This window comes from Scyliorhinus canicula, chromosome 7 (assembly GCF_902713615.1).
Source record: "Scyliorhinus canicula chromosome 7, sScyCan1.1, whole genome shotgun sequence".
Classification (NCBI taxonomy): Eukaryota; Metazoa; Chordata; class Chondrichthyes; order Carcharhiniformes; family Scyliorhinidae; genus Scyliorhinus; species Scyliorhinus canicula.
The window spans coordinates 199077588-199094986 of NC_052152.1; the positions used below are offsets into that span (position 1 = coordinate 199077588).

Genomic DNA, 17399 nt, shown 5'->3' on the forward strand with positions numbered 1-17399 from the left:
TGGAGAAGCGGGTAGTGTCAGCGGTTTCCAGAGCTATTTTGGAAGAGAAGAAGGCACCACTGGAAGGGATCAAAGCAAAGTGGGAGGAAGAGTTCGGAGAGGATATGAAGGAGGGATTCTGGTGTGAGGTGCTCCAGAGAGTGAATGCCTCCACCTCGTGCGCGAGGTTGGGGCTGACACAGCTGAAGGTGGTATACAGAGCACACCTCACGAGGGCGAGGATGAGCCGATTCTCTGAAGGAGTAGAAGATATGTGTGAAAGTTGTGATGGGGGGTGGGGGGGGGGTCTAATCACGTTCATATGTTTTGGTCCTGTCCAAAGCTAGAGGATTACTGGAAGGAGGTTTTTAGGGTAATTTCTAACGTGGTGCACATGAAACTGGACCCGGGCCCCTGGGAGGCCATATTCAGGGTCTCGGACCGGCCAGGGTTGGAAACGGGTGCAGAGGCAGATGTTGTAGCCTTTGCCTCGTTGAACGCCCGAAGGCGGATCCTGATAGGTTGGAGAGCAACCCCCTCCACCCTGTGCCCTGGCGTGGTGGGGGGACCTGTTAGAATTCTTGACTCTTGAAAAGGTTAAATTTGAACTGAGGGGAAGGATGGAGGGGTTCTACAATTCATGGGCATTATTCATTCTGCATTTTCAAGAACTGGGTAACATCGAACATTAGTTGGGGCATGTGGGTGGGAGGGTTGGGGGGCTGTGTGTGTTAATGGCGACTATGGGTAATCCCTGATTCCTTTTTGTCATTTGTTTGTGTGAACATGCGGGCTAATGTTTGGGGTTTGGTGGGAGGATGGGATCGTTGTTATTGATATGGGGATTGACATATTTGTTACTGATTATTGTTTATTGTTGGTGGGTGCAAATTTGGGAGAAAATGAGAAAGAGGAGAATAAAAAAGTATTTAAAAAAAAGTAGTGTAAATAAAATCATAACTTTGTTTAAGTAAAAGCTATACTGTGGTATTTGTGGAACACTATGCTAACCGTCCTAAATAAGCAACAAAAGAATATCACATGGTACCAGAATGCCACATGGTACCAGGAGTTTATTCCTTGAAAGAAACAGTAAGCAGATTAGTGTAGAATAGCATTGGAGATTGAAGAAATCAATCCAGTAGCTACAACTCATAAAAAATCAACAGTAAAGATGATCAGAAGGCGGAATGTCTCAGGAAACCTGACCACTTGAAGACACACATAAACTATGTGCCAGAACTGGGCTTTCTTCAAGCAACAGTTCAAAGTTTTTATTTCTGCCTTTGCGTTAGAAAATGCATCAGGCCAGTGTAGGATAGCTCTCCTACTAAATTTGGCCGGGCTGCAAGCATTGGAGTTACTGAATTCATAAATTCAGTGCAGATGAGGACAAAAGTAAATACAGCATGGTGAAACAGAGATGTTCGATTGTGAAAAAATTCTATGAGCGCTCTATGTTATACAAACGGCTGCAGGTCAGAGGAGAGTCTGTAGATTCAGGCATCACAGATCTTCAGCTCCGAGTGCAGTCCGGTAATTATGATTCAGGCTCCGAGTCTATGCTACGAGATAAAAGTCGTGTTCGGAATAAACAGAGAACGGGTGCGTGAGAAAAAATTCAGAAGAGCGGTGTTGTCGATTGAAGACGCTATAAATATGTGTAAGGCCAGCGAACAGGCATCGAGCGAATATGCCAAATTCGTGGCTCAGGAAAAGAGCGCGAAATCGATAAACGTGGCTGATGCCATATGCTGTGTCTCAGCAAAGAAAACTGCATACAACGGCCGGTGGCCATTTTGATTGTTTTTGGCCTTTCGGCCAGCCCCGGCGCCGGGCGTCAAAGGCCGCTGGTGCCGGTTTTGGCACCAGTCGGCGTGGTGCCAACCGCTCTGGCGCGGGCCTAGCCCCAAAGGTGCGCCACTCCCTTACGCCGGGACCCCCCGCCCCGCCGGGTCGGGGAGAATCCCGCCCATGGGGAGAATGTGCAAACTCCACACGGACAGTGACCCAGAGCCGGGATTCGAACCCAGGTCCTCAGCGCCGCTGTCCCAGTGCTAACCACTGCACCACATGCCGCCCTTGGACTGTCTCACTTGAAATAAATGGTGAATTGATCCCATTCAAGATTGACACAGGAGCGCACGCAAATATTATCACATTCTGATCTTTAAAACAAGCAATCAGAAAGCCTCTGTTAAAGCTCAGATTACAATGGTAACATAATAGCTACAAAGTGGCCATGGTGTCTCGTCATGAAGAATGGGACAATAGAGATACCCATTGTCTTTGAGGGTCAGAAAACTTCATTGATTGGTGTTGCTGCTTGTGAAAGATTGCAGCTAGTTGAAAGGATTCACTCAACCGGTCCTTCAGATGACACAGATGAAGAGTCTGGGGAAGACCTAGGTGATGTGAAAGACCACTCCAAAGCTACTACTGGTGCTTAAACATCAGAAAACAGGGCAACTACTGATGCTGAAACATCAGAACCCAAGTTAGTCCGAATATTGGAATTGTTTAATTTCTGAGATATTACGAGATTCCAAACTACAGACCATAAAAGCCAAAACTGAAAAGGACTTGACCCTCCAGAAGGTAAAACAAGACCTCAGAGAAGGATGGCCTGCTGGATGCAACTCATCATTTCAGAGATAATCTGACAATTGATGATGTCCTGCTAAAAGGAGACAGGATAGTGATACCTGCCAGATTACGTCTCGGGATTCTACAGCGGATTCACGAGGGTCATCAGGGCATTGAAAGTGTCATAGGCGAGCCAGACAATCGATGTATTGGCCGGGAATAAACAGAGAGATCGATCAGTGTGTTCAAGCTTGTCCAATTTGTCAGATGCATCAGCCTGCACAGAGCAAAGAGACCATGCAACAGATGGAAATTGTGACCAATCCATGGAACAAAGTGGGCATGGATCTATTTCATTTTCAGGGTCATGACTATTTGATGGTCGTAGTCTATTACTCCATCTTTCCAGAAGTGATGTTGTTGAGAGATTTGACTGCCAGATCAGTGATAAAGGCAACAAAATTGATTTTTGCATGCCGTGGTATTCCGCTTAACATTGTCGCTGACAATGGTCCATGCTTCTTGAGTTGGGAGTGGACACAGTTTGCAGGACAATATAATTTCATCCATGTAACATCTAGCCCATGTTATCCTCAGTCTAATGGGAAAGCAGAGAGAGTAAGGATTAGATTATTCTGCAAGGCAAGTGAAGATGGTCAAGACGTGTCATTAGCATTGTTAGCAGACCGAGCAACACCCTTATCGATGGGTCTCTCACCTGCACAAATGTTGATGGGGAGAAGACTACGGACCACTTTACCACAAATCATCAGTCCAGAAACGGATAACAAGAAGATACGTGAAAGAATCACAAACACAAAAACGAAGCAACAAGAGGTCGACAATAGACATACCAAGCCTCCAGCTGAGCTTCATGAAGGGGACATTGTGAGGGTTCAAAATACAGAAGGTGGCTAGCCAAACCTAGCACCTAGGATCTACTTGGTGCAACCAGAACAAGGATCGCTGTTCAGGAGAAACAGACAAGCATTACTTCGTGTCAAGCACAAGGTTCAATCTCAACGTGAAAACGTTATTCCACGTGACAGCATATTCAAGAACATTGCCATATCAGATCCATGTTTAGTACTAACACAGCTAGAAGATGGGACAGAGCAATCCAACACCTTGAATGTTCCACTGAGATGTTCGACCAGAAGAAGACGACCTCCAGAGGGACTGAACCTGTGATTGTAAATTTAACTTATACTCATCTAAGTGATGTGACTGTCATTACAAATATACCGTATTGTATGATAATAAGTTATTTGGACAACAGTACGACTGCAAGGTCAGAGTTAAAAGAAAATATCATAACCACTGTAATACTATTTACTTTCACAAAGAGGGATGTGTTATTCTCATAACTATTAGCATTATGTAGTACTATGAATAGCCACTAGAGGGAGCAACAGATACTACTACATAAAGCAGTGGTGCTAGACCTTAGGGGAGGGGTACATGCAGGAGACAGCTCGCGAAGGTCATAAAAGCAGTTAGTGTGTGAAGGTTAGATTATAGTTTATACCAGTAGTCCTTTTAAAAAAAAATTTAATTAAGGGGCAATTTATCATGGCCAATCAACCTAGCCTGCGCATCTTTTGAGTTGTGGGGGTGAAACCCACGCAAACACGGGGAGAATGTGCAAAATCCACACGGACAGTGACCCGGGGCGGGGATCAAACCTGGGACCTCGGCGCCGTCAGGCCGCAGTGCTAACCCACTGCGCGACCGTGCTGCCCGTTTATACCAGTAGTGAGATTAGCAATAGATGAGTTCAGTTAGATGTTATTGATCAATTCTGTATTCTAAACGGACTAAGTGTCAAAACCCTCAGGAAACTAAGGAAATTCGGCATGTCCACATTAACTCTTACCAACGTTTACAGATGCACCATAGAAAGCATCCTATCGGGCTGCATCACAGCCTGGTATGGCAACTGCTTGGTCCAAGAAACTTCAGAGTCATGAACACCGCCCAGTCCATCATATGAACCTGCCTCCCATCCATTGACTCCATCTACACCTCCCGCTGCCTGGGGAAAGCGGGCAGCATAATCAAAGACCCCTCCCACCCGGCTTACTCTTCCAACTTCTTCCATCAGGCAGGAGATACAAAAGTCTGAGAACACACAAACAGATTCAAAAACAGCTTCTTCCCCACTGTCACCAGACTCCTAAACGACCCTCTTATGGACTGACCTCATTAACACACCCCTGTATGCTTCACCTGATGCTGGTGCTTATGTAGTTACATTGTATACCTTGTGTTGCCCTATTATGTATTTCCTATTATTTCCTTTTCATTTCATGTACTTAATGATCTGTTGAGCTGCTTGCAAAAAAATACTTTTCACTGTACCTCGGTAAACGTGACAATAAAAAAATCCAATCCAATCCTAGTTTAATAGTGTAAATAAAATCATAGCTTTGTTTAAGTAAAAGCTATACTGTGTCATTGTGAACACTACGTAAAACATCCTAAATAAGCAACACAAAGAACACCACAGGAGGATGTTGTCATTACCTGATCTGGACCTATACATGACTTAGACCATAAGACATAGGAGCGGAAGTAAGGCCATTCGGCCCATCGAGTCCACTCCACCATTCAATCATGGTTGATTTCAACTCCATTTACCCGCTCTCTCCCCATAGCCCTTAATTCCTCGAGAAATCAAGAATTTATCAGTTTCTGTCTTAAAGACACTCAACGTCCCGGCCTCCACCGCCCTCTGTGGCAATGAATTCCACAGACCTACCACTCTCTGGCTGAAGAAATTTCTCCTCATCTCTGTTCTAAGTGACTCCCTTTTATTCTAAGGCTGTGCCCCCGCGTCCTATTCTCCCCTGCTAATGGAAACAACTTCCCTACGTCCATCCTATCCAAGCCATTCATTATCTTGTAAGTTTCTATTAGATCTCCCCTCAACCTCCTAAACTCCAATGAATATAATCCCACGATCCTCAGACGTTCATCGTATGTTAGGCCTACCATTCCTGGGATCATCCGTGTGAATCTCCGCTGGACCCGCTCCAGTGCCAGTATGTCCTTCCTGAGGTGTGGGGCCCAAAATTGCTCACAGTATTCTAAATGGGGCCTAACTAGTGCTTTATAAAGCCTCAGAAGTACATACCTGCTTTTATATTCCAAGCCTCTTGAGATAAATGACAACATTACATTTGCTTTCTTAATTACGGACTCAACCTGCAAGTTTACCTTTAGAGAATCCTGGACTAGGACTCCCAAGTCCCTTTGCACTTTAGCATTATGAATTTTGTCACCGTTTAGAAAATAGTCCATGCCTCTATTCTTTTTTCCAAAGTGCAAGACCTCGCACTTGCCCACGTTGAATTTCATCAGCCACTTCTTGGACCATTCTCCTAAACTGTCTAAATCTTTCTGCAGCCTCCCCACCTCCTCAATACTACCTGCCCCTCCACCTATCTTTGTATCATCGGCAAACTTGGCCAGAATGCCCCCAGTCCCGTCATCTAGATCGTTAATATATAAAGAGAACAGCTGTGGCCCCAACACTGAACCCTGCGGGACACCACTTGTCACCGGTTGCCATTCCGAAAAAGAACCTTTTATCCCAACTCTCTGCCTTCTGTCTGACAGCCAATCGTCAATCCATGTTAGTACCTTGCCTCGAATACCATGGGCCCTTATTTTACTCAGCAGTCTCCCGTGAGGCACCTTGTCAAAGGCCTTTTGGAAGTCAAGATAGATAACATCCATTGGCTCTCCTTGGTCTAACCTATTTGTTATCTCTTCAAAGAACTCTAACAGGTTTGTCAGGCACGACCTCCCCTTACTAAATCCATGCTGACTTGTCCTAATCCGACACTGCACTTCCAAGAATTTAGAAATCTCATCCTTAACGATGGATTCTAGAATTTTGCCAACAACCGAGGTTAGGCTAATTGGCCTATAATTTTCCATCTTTTTTCTTGTTCCCTTCTTGAACAGGGGGGTTACAACAGCGATTTTCCAATCCTCTGGGACTTTCCCTGATTCCAGTGACTTTTGAAAGATCATAACTAACGCCTCCACTATTTCTTCAGCTATCTCCTTTAGAACTAGGATGTAGCCCATCTGGGCCCGGAGATTTATCAATTTTCAGACCTTTTAGTTTCTCTAGCACCTTCTCCTTTGTGATGGCAACCATATTCAACTCTGCCCCCTGACTTTCCTGAATTGTTGGGATGTTACTCATGTCTTCTACTGTGAAGATTGACGCAAAGTACTTATTAAGTGCCTCAGCTATTTCCTTGTCTCCCATCACTAGATTACCAGCGCATTTTGGAGCGGCCCAATGTCTACTTTTGCCTCCCATTTGTTTTTAATGTATTTAAAGAAACTTTTACTATCATTCCTAATGTTACTGGCTAGCCTACCTTCATATTTGATCCTCTCCTTCCTTATTTCTCTCTTTGTTATCCTCTGTTTGTTTTTGTAGCCTTCCCAATCTTCTGACTTCCCACTACTCTTTGCCACATTATAGGCTCTCTCTTTTGCCTTGATGCATTCCCTGACTTCCTTTATCAGCCATGGCTGCCTAATCCTCCCTCTGATAACCTTTCTTTTCTTTGGGATGAACCTCTGCACTGTGTCCTCAATTACTCCCAGAAACTCCTGCCATTGCTGTTCTACTGTCTTTCCCACTAGGCTCTGCTTCCAGTCGATTTTCGTCAGTTCCTCCCTCATGCGCCTGTAATTACCTTTATTTAACTGTAAAACCTTTACATCTGATTCTACCTTCCTTCTTTCAAATTGCAGACTGAATTCTACCATATTATGATCACTGCTTCCTAAGTGTTCCCTTACTTTAAGATCTTTTATCAATTCTGGCTCATTACACAACGCTAAGTCCAGAATAGCCTGTTCCCTCGTGGGCTCCATCACAAGCTGTTCCAAAAAGCCATCCTGTAAACATTCAATGAATTCCCTTTCTTTGGGTCCACTGGCAACATTATTTACCCAGTCCACCTGCATATTGAAGTCCCCCATGATCACTGTGACCTTGCCTTTCTGGCATGCCCTTTCTATTTCGTGGTGCATTTTGTGCCCCGGTCCTGACCACTGTCAGGAGGCCTGTACATAACTCCCATTATGGTTTTTTTGCCTTTGTGGTTCCTCAACTCTACCCACACAGACTCCACATCGTCTGACCCTATGTCGTTTAGTGCTATTGATTTAATTTCATTTCTAATTAACAAGGCATCCCCGCCCCCTCTACCCACCTCTCTGTCTTTTCGATAGGTTGTAAATCCCTGGATGTTTAACTGCCAGTCCTGAACCCCCTGCAACCACGTCTCTGTGATGCCTACCACATCATACCTGTCAGTCACAATCTGGGCCACAAGCTCATCTACCTTGTTCCGTACACTGCGGGCATTTAAATATAGCACCTTTAATTCCCTATTGACTGTCCCTTTTTGTTTTCTTAGTGTGGTGGACCTTGGTTTACTGAGCCTTTCCATACACTGTGTCATATTTTGTGAGATGGGGACTATCGTAACCTCTCCTGAGCTCTGTCTTTTCGTGATTTTTTGTAATCCTAAGCAGCTACGCTTCCCACTGATTCCTTCACCTCTTGGTTCCCTGACTTTCCCTTCCCCCCCCAATCTCTAGTTTAAAGTCCTATTGACCACCCTATTTACTCTTTTCGCCAGAACACTGGTTCCAGCTCAGTTCAGGTGGAGACCATCCCAACGGTATAGGTCCCCCCTGTCCCAAAACTGATGCCAGTGTCCCATGAAAAGGAACCCCTCTTTCCCACACCACTCTTTCAGCCACGTGTTAACTTCCCTTATTCTTGCCTCCCTATGCCAATTTGCACGTGGCTCGGGCAGTAATCCGGAGATTATGACCCTTGAGGACCTGTTTTTTAATTTGAATCCTAGCTCTTTATAATCTCTAAACAGGTCCTCTTTCCTAGACTTGCCTAAGTTGTTGGTACCGACATGGACCACAACTGGATCCTCCCCCTCCCTCTCCAATATCCTTTCAAGCCGGTCAGAGATGTCCCGCACCCTAGCACCGGGCAGGCAACATACCATGTGGGACCCTCTATCCTGCTCACAAAGGATACTATCTATCCCTCTGATAATAGAATCCCCTATAACTACAACTTGCATATTTACTTCCTCCCCTTGAATGGCCTGCTGAACCATCGTGCCTTGGTCAGCTGACTCATCCTTCCTGCAGCCCTGTTCGCCATCCACACAGGGAGCAAGTGCCTCGTACCTGTTGGACAGGGTCAAGGGCTGAGGCTCCTGAGTTCCTGACTGCTGGTTCCCTTTACCTGCCTGACTTGCAGTCACACCCTGCTGTCCCTGGCCACTGGCAGGATTTAAACTATTTACTCTGACAGGTGTGACTGCCTCCTGAAACAAAGTGTCCAGGTAAGCCTCCCCCTCCCAGATGTGCCTCAGTGTGTGAAGCTCAGACTCCAGCTCATCAACTCTGAGCCGGAGTTCTTCGAGCAGCCAACACTTACTGCAGATGTGGTCGCTGCAGCTCGCAATGGGATCTGCCAGCTCCCACATCAAGCAGCTTAAGCTTGACTTCAGTCAAACACAAATGTAGTTCACTCTTAATTGCTCCCTGCAGTAGTTTAGCAGTTAAATGCGTGTTACAAACTCACTTCCACTGCAGGGAGAGGATTAGCCAGATTCCAGCACCTATTTGCTATCCAAAACTATTGGTTGGAAATATGCATGTGTGATGTTGGTTAAAAACATGGGCAGGCTTCAGTCTGATTCTCCCTACAATTCAATAGTTTGTTGTCAAGGTGAAGGCTGCTTACTTGGGTGAGGGAGCCAGTGTCTCGGTGATGTACCATTAATTCACTGCAAGACGATGAGAGTGAGTGAACTTAGGCTTTATTAACCAAGAACTTGCCTGCCTATGTCTGCTGTAAAAATGAGCACCGCCCCCAGGCGGCCAGTCTATATACCGTCCGAGGGGGGCGGAGCTGGAGGTGGAGCCCACCAGGTTCCAGTATAATATCTGTAAGGAAATCACATTACCATTGGGTCACAGTACTGCACAGACAGCTTATACTATGGTGAGTACATTCACCACACTCGGCAACATACATCTCTACAGTTTTAGGAGAGGAGATATCGGGGGAAAAAACGGTGAACTTAGAGGACAGAGTGCTGGTGATTGGTTTGCACAGGGTTGGTAGATGTTGGCAATTACTGCATAAGCTGCTGTGCTACATCCTGACCCTGTAGGGTATGGCAGACCAGAGCTACTAGATGAGAAATCTAATTTCAACTGCACCTTTTGTTCATAGGAAGGTGATTGAAGATAGGGGTAAGGGCCAAGTGATGCTTATCAATATCTGTGCTGTAAACAGTATTTTGTATCTGACTCTGGTATTTTGTTTTTTTCAGTGGCCATACGAAGGTCGGCCCAGAGAGAAGGGTTTTCTGTATGAAATTGTTGCCAATAAGAGAAATGGGATTGATGTTGACAAGTGGGATTACTTTGCCAGGTAAACCTGTTCTCTCAATCTGTCTGATCACTTGATGCATTGTCTCTATAATCCATCCCAGAAGAGTTCACCAGATACATTCCAAAGATAATTTAAAGCAAGTTTCTGTGTTGTGGTATTCTGCGTTTAAGGACAAGCCCCATACTTTAGCACTAGACAGCATAAAAGGAGGCTATTTAGACATTGTACTGTGCCAGCTCTTCAAACATTAGTCCCACTTCCCTGCTATTTCTACATATCTGCACATTATTTTTTCTTTCAGTATATGTCCAGTATTCTTTTGAAAACGATTATGGAATCTGTTTACACCCACTCTTCCAGTCATTACGTTCTTAATCAGAACACACTGAGTTAAAAAAATGCTCCTCATCTGACACCCAGCTTTCTCCCTGTGACAATCTGGTCTGTATGGCTTAGTGCTACATGAGGTTGTCTGCATATATTTGAATCTTGCTCAGCACCTTTTCTCTCTTCTCAGTAGAATGATGTCACAGTGGTTAGCACTGTTGCTTCACAGCGCCAGGGACCCGGGTTCGATTCACGGCTTGGGTCACTGTCTGTGCGGAGTCTGCATGTTCTCTCCATGGCTGTGTGGGCTTCCTCCGGGTGCTCCGGTTTCCTCCCACAAGTCCCAAAAGATGTGCTTGTTAGGTGAATTGGGCATTCTGAATTTTCCCTCTGTGTACCCGAACATGCGCCGAAGTGTGGCAACTCAGGGATTTTCACAGTAACCTCATTGCAGTGTTAATGTAATTACACTAATTAAAATTATTATGTCAGGACTCAAAAGGTTAAATTATGAGGACAGTTTGTATAAGCTTTGTTTGCGCTCCCTTAAGTTTAGAATATCGAGAGATAATATAATCAAAGCGTTCAAAATTATAAAAAAAATAGTTGGATATGATCGATATCATGAGTCCAGGCCTCACTCCAGGGCTTGAAAAATCAAAAAAAATCAAGGGATGCTCTAATGCTGACTTTCAAATGAAACTTTGAACTGATGTCCAATCTGCCCCATCATTTAGAAGGATGAGGGGGGATCTTATAGAAACATTTAAAATTATGAAGGGAATAGATAGGATAGATGCGGGCAGGTTGTTTCCACTGGCGGGTGACAGCAGAACTAGGGGACATAGCCTCAAAATAAGGGTAAGTAGATTTACGACTGAGTTTAGGAGGAACTTCTTCACCCAAAGGGTTGTGAATCTATGGAATTCCTTGCCCAGTGAAGCAGTTGAGGCTCCTTCATTACATGTTTTTAAGGTAAAGATAGATAGTTTTTTGAAGAATAAAGGAATTAAGGGTTATGGTGTTCGGGCCGGAAAGTGGAGCTGAGTCCACAAAAGATCAGCCATGATCTAATTGAATGGCAGAGCAGGCTCGAGGGTCCAGATGGCCTACTCCTGCTCCTAGTTCTTATGTATCTCATGGCACTATTTTGATGAAGATCAGTGAAGTTATCCCTGGCCATTGACCAAATTTATCCCACAGTCAACATCACAAACTTAGATTACTTGGTCTTTATACTGTTGTTTGTGAGAGCTTGTTGCTCAACATATAAAATAATGAAGAGAATAGATAGGATAGCTGCGGGCAGGTTGTTTCCACTGGCGGGTGAAAGCAGAACCAGGGGGTATAGCCTCAAAATAAGGGGAAGTAGATTTAGGACTGAGCTTTGGAGGAACTTCTTCACCCAAAGGGTTGTGAATCTATGGAATTCCTTGCCCAGTGAAGCAGTTGAGGCTCCTTCATTAAATGTTTTTAAGATAAAGATAGATAGTTTTTTGAAGAATAAAGGGATTAAGGGTTATAGTGTTCGGGCCGGAAAGTGGAGCTGAGTCCACAAAAGATCAGCCATGATCTCATTGAATGGCGGAGCAGGCTCGAGGGGCCAGATGGCCTGCTCCCGCTCCTAGTTCTTATGTTGCGGACAGATTGGCTACTGCGTTTCCTACATTGCACCAGTGACTAAATTTTGAAACTACTTCATTGGCAATAAATTGCTTTGGAAGGATTTGGGGTCATGAAAGTTCCCATGTAAATGCAAGTCTTTCTTTACACAGAGAAAATAACATTCTGGTGGGAAAATCCAGTGCATAGCAGCATATTTAGGCCATCTAGATGTGAGATCAGGAAGCCCTTTTTCCCACTGGGCAACTTGCTTCCAATTTAAAAATACAACTCTCTTCATTCGGGGTATGCATGTTGATTCAGCAGAGTGTTTCACCATGTTAATCGAGATGACATGAAGGCTGGGATTGATGGTGTCCTGTTTTGTTTCTGAAGGGACTGTTATCACCTGGGAATCCGGAACAACTTTGACTCTTCACGCTTCCTCGCATTTGCTCGAGTTTGTGAAACTAAAGGAACAAAACTGATTTGCACTCGAGATAAGGTGCTCTGTGTTGTGCGATAGAATGGAGAGTCATGATTAGGTTGTGGTCTTGTAAAATAACATTCTGATGTGCACCACTTGAGCTCAGGCAAACTAAAGTCTATAATAGAATGGCTGCTGACAGCAAATTCAATGCAACTATTTCCCACTCCCTATCTGCAATATGGTAACCTTGCAATAGGCATTTTCAAAATGTATTCAAGGGATGTGGGCATTGCTGGCTAGGCCAGCAATTATTACCCATCCCTAATTGCCCTTGAGAAGGTGGTGGGAAGTTGCCCTCTTGAACCACTGCAGCCCATGATCCATCATAGAAATCTACAACATAAAGAATAATAAACTAGAATGAATGTTATTTGTACCAAATTCCAACAATTTCCTTTTAGCTCTCTTTTGTAAATACCTATCAGTGAATACAATTACCTGATAGAAGTAAAAATGCTGTGGATGTTGGAAACCTGAAATTAAAAAGAACGTGATGGAAATACTCCCCAAATCTGTGGAGAGGGGAACAGAGCCAATGGGCGGGGTTCTCGTGTCTTGTCCATGGCGGGACCCGTTGCAAGTGAGAACGGAAAATTTGGCATTCCAGCCAAAATTCCATTTACTCTCAGTCGCACCGGCAAATCCCAGCTGCGAATGAACAGGAAGATTTCAGCCAACGTTTTGAGTCTAACATGACTTCTTCAGAACTGAAGGGTAGAAATGTGATAAGGTTTATGCTGTTGAAATGGGGTGGGGGTTGGAAGAACAAAAAGGAAGGGCTGGGATGAGGTAGACTGGGGAGATTAAGTGACAAATATGTCATGGAACAAAGGCAGTGGTAATGTTGTAACAGGGAAACAATGCATTGGTCCAGAGTGAGTATGAATGTCCTCCAAAGCTTCTCACCTCATTGACCCGTGATCCTGATGAGTCCAATTATATTTCCTTCTGAAAATCCACAAACAGGCCTGTCCTGAGAGACCCATGTTTCAGCCTGTTCATGCCTCACTGAACTTATTTCTTCCCATCCTAACTCTATTTCTTTCTCCCCTAGTTCAGTCTTTTCACACCTACATCCATGGCTCTACATCATTTCAACAACTTACAGTTTTCTGCCTCTAACTTCCTACTATTCACTATGTGTGTCCAATCTTTCTACATCTGCGTCTCCTATCAGGAGGGTTTGAGGGCTCTTCACTGCTTCCTTGAGTGGATATCCATCTCTCCTTCAGTGATCCCCAGTATCACAGATACCAGTCTTCAGCCAATTCCATTCACTCCGCAGGGTATCAAGAGAAAGCTAAAGGCATTGGATGCTGCAAAGGCTATGAGATCTGATAATATCCTGACAATAGTACTGAAGTCGTGTGCTCCAGAGCTAGCTATGCCACTAGCCAAGTTGTTCCAGTATAACTACAACACCAGCAATGTGGAAAATTGCCAAGGCATGTTCTGAACACAAAAGTATAACAAATCCAAACTGGCCAATTGCCGCCCCATCTATTCTCAATCATCAGTAAAGTGATGGAAGGCATCATTAATGGTGCTACCAAGCGCATTGACTCAGCAATAACCTGCTCACTGATGCTCAGTTCCGCCAGGACCACTCAGCTCCTGACCTCATTATAGCCTTGGTTCAAACATGGACAAAAGAGCTGAACTCCAGAAGTGAACATGAGTGACTGTCCTTGACATCAAGGCAGCATTTGTCCAAGTGTGGCACCAAAGAGCCCTACCTGAACTGGAGTCAATGGGAATTGGGGGGAACTCTTCGCTGGCTGGCGTCATACCTGGCACAAAGGAAGATAGTTGAGGTTTTTGGAGGTGAATTATCTCAGTCCTGGGATTCCTGCAGGAATTTTTCACGGTAGTATCCTCGGCCCAGCCATCTTCAGTTGCTTCATCAATGCATAATTAACAACACCATTCGTGACTCCTCTGGCATTGAAGAGGTCCATAGCCAAATACAGCAAGACCTAGAGCTTTGGCAAGGAATCATTCAGACTCGAAACGTTAGCTCTCTTTTCTCTCCACAAATGCTGTCAGACCTGCTGAGATTGTCCAGCATTTTCTGTTTCTGGTTTTACTGAACAACATCCAAGCTTGTGCTGACAAGTAACTCACCCAACTCTTCAAATCCTGTCCACAATCTACAAGGCACAAGTCAGGAATGTGATGGTATACTCTCCACTTCCCTGGATGAGTGCAGCTCCAAGAACACACAGGGAGCTTGCGACCATCTAGGACAAAGCTGCCCACTTGATTTCTACCCCTTCCACATTCACTCTATCCACCATTGATGTATAGCAGTAGCCATGTGCACCATCTACAAGATGCATTGCAGGAACTCACCAAGGCTATTGAGACAGCACCTTCCAAACACATGACCACTAGATAGCAGAACTTGAGACAACCCCGCCTGGAGTTACGATCCAAGCCACTCACCATCCTGACTTGTAAATATTTTGCCGTTCCTTCACTGTCGCTGGGTCAAAATCCTGGAACTCACTCCCTAACAGCACCGTGGGTGTACCTACACCATCTGGATTGCAGTGGATCAAGAAGGCAGCTCACCACTACCGTCTCAATTTCAATTAGGGATGGGCAATAAATGCTGGCCTCACCAGAGGTATCCAAGTACTTTAAATGAAAAAAATGTATTGAATTATCTTGGGTTCCTATTTAAAAAAAAATTAATTTAGAGTCCCCAATTTATTTATTTTTCCAATTAAGGGGCAATTTAGCATGGCCAATCCACCTACCCTGCACATCTTTGGGTTGTGGGAGCGAAACCCACGCAAACACAGGGAGAATGTGCAAACTCCACACGGACAGTGACCCAGAACCGGGATCGAACCTGGGACCTCGGCGCAGTGAGGCAGAAATGCTAACCACTGCACCACCCTGCTGCCCTTTGGGTTCCTGTTTTAACTGAATTACTCACTGGTAAATCCTGCTCCATGCTATCTGTCCAGGAACTTTGCTGCTGATGCACAGTTGATGACCAAGAGTTTAATTCCAGTTTATGTCTTTCATTCTCTGCAGGAGGCTGGTGATTTGTATGACATGTTTCACACGCGTTATACTTTGCATCGCAGAGCCTATCAGCACAGAGTGAACAACATCATCGAGTGGATGTGAGTTTAGCTGCAGTGAAGTTGTGTCTCGGAATTTCGCTATTTTTTTTCTTTCATCTCCTTCCCTTCTGAAGGAACTTGTTGTGAAGTCCAAGTCCCTGTTTTCAGTCGTCTTCTGCCACGGTATCTTTAACTATGAACCCATGATGATGAGGGTCAGCAGCCAATTGATGTTCCCCAAGAGAAACCAAACTCAAGCCCGCCTGGTCCTCACTGACGGTGACAAGTTTACGCTGCAGCAACAGTCTCCTAGCTGTTGGCCAACATTAGGAACCCTGGCGGATTTGTATTCTCTTTAATCTTCCCCTTCCCGATCCAAAGGACACTGAGGCCAATAACAGGCCATTGCTGCTGTGCCTGATCAGCTGTGCAAACTCTGTACAGACCAGTGATCAACCCTGGGCTTCAGTCTGTCCCCCATGGCACTGAATCCTGGGTAAACAATTTAACAATCCTCTTGTTTGGAAAACATTTGTTGCTCGTTATGCTTTCCCTTAATTTGCTCTGTTTTAATTACCTTTGGTCAAGAGTCGCCAGGTATCTTTCTGATACCACCACAAGGTTCAAAACCGAATACTGATCAATGACTTGATACACCAGTTAGTAAGTTTGAAATCAATGCACATTTATTTACACACACAGTCAATTATTACTCATGCATTAACTCTACTCTGGGCAGCACGGTGGCCTAGTGGTTAGCACAACCGCCTCACGGCGCTGAGGTCCCAAGTTCGATCCCGGCTCTGGGTCACTGTCCGTGTGGAGTTTGCACGTTCTCCCCGTGTCTGCGTGGGTTTCGCCCCCATAACCCAAAAATGTGCAGAGTAGGTGGATTGGCCACGCTAAATTGCCCCATAATTGGAAAAAATAATTGGCTAATCTAAATTTAAAAAAAAAAACTCTACTCGCTACGGTGGCCTAGTGGTTAGCACAGCTGCCTCACGGCGCTGAGGTCCCAGGTTCGATCCTGGCTCTGGGTCACTGTCCGTGTGGAGTTTGCACATTCTCCCCGTGTCTGCGTGGGTTTCGCCCCCGCAACCCAAAAATGTGCAGGCTAGGTGGATTGGCCACGCTAAATTGCCCCCTTAATTGGAAAAAATAATTGGGTAATCTAAATTTATAAAAAAAAAGAAAAAAAAAACTACTCGCTAAACTACAACTACTACTAAAAGCCTATACTTAGCTTCGGGGAGGGGGCCCACTCAGTCAGAGGAACAATGGCCGTTGTCCGGTTCTGATACTGCTTGCTTTGAACTGGTATAGAATAGTAGCTAGGAGCGCCTTTCTCATAGCGTGCGTTCACCTTAGACTTACTTGGCTGGTGGTTGGCGGGCCTCTCGTCGCTGAGAGCCAAAGGCCAAGGTGAAGGTGACGAAAAAGAGTAAGAGTTCTTAAGAGAGCGTTCTGACCTTGGCGACTCTGTTTTATAGCCTCCAGGGTTTCGTGCCCTTCTGGGCGGACCCTGGACTTGGTCCCAATTAATTGGACCATGTCCCAATCGTTTGTATCGATTCTCTCCAATAACAGGGTCGTTCCCCAATCGCTGGGCGGGCTCTAGGTAACCATTGGCCTGCCTTTGTTTTAGCTCACCATCTGTGACTCCCTCATTTTTATTTAAACCGAATTTCTGGACAAGGCATCCTAGAAAAATACTGACACAGTGCGAGCACTCTCGCAGCCTGTGCGATTCACCACCCCAATGTTTGAGGATGTAAATAGCATGAGGAAAGCAACTGAAGGGTCACTATAAAAAAAAACTTTTGAAATGAAAGAGCCAAAATGAGGTGCGTATGGGCGGGTAAGAATT

General features: G+C 45.0%; 1 protein-coding gene across 1 annotated transcript in view; it reads left to right on the plus strand.

The window, feature by feature from the left end:
• LOC119969694 (deoxynucleoside triphosphate triphosphohydrolase SAMHD1-like) overlaps window positions 1–17399 on the plus strand; it is an 85335-nt gene that overhangs the window by 38527 nt on the left and 29409 nt on the right. Inside the window, exons 7-9 of the mRNA XM_038803684.1 lie at window positions 9975–10075; window positions 12362–12470; window positions 15501–15592. Of these exons, the coding sequence (XP_038659612.1) occupies window positions 9975–10075; window positions 12362–12470; window positions 15501–15592 (302 nt within the window). The remainder of the gene's footprint in view (window positions 1–9974; window positions 10076–12361; window positions 12471–15500; window positions 15593–17399) is intronic.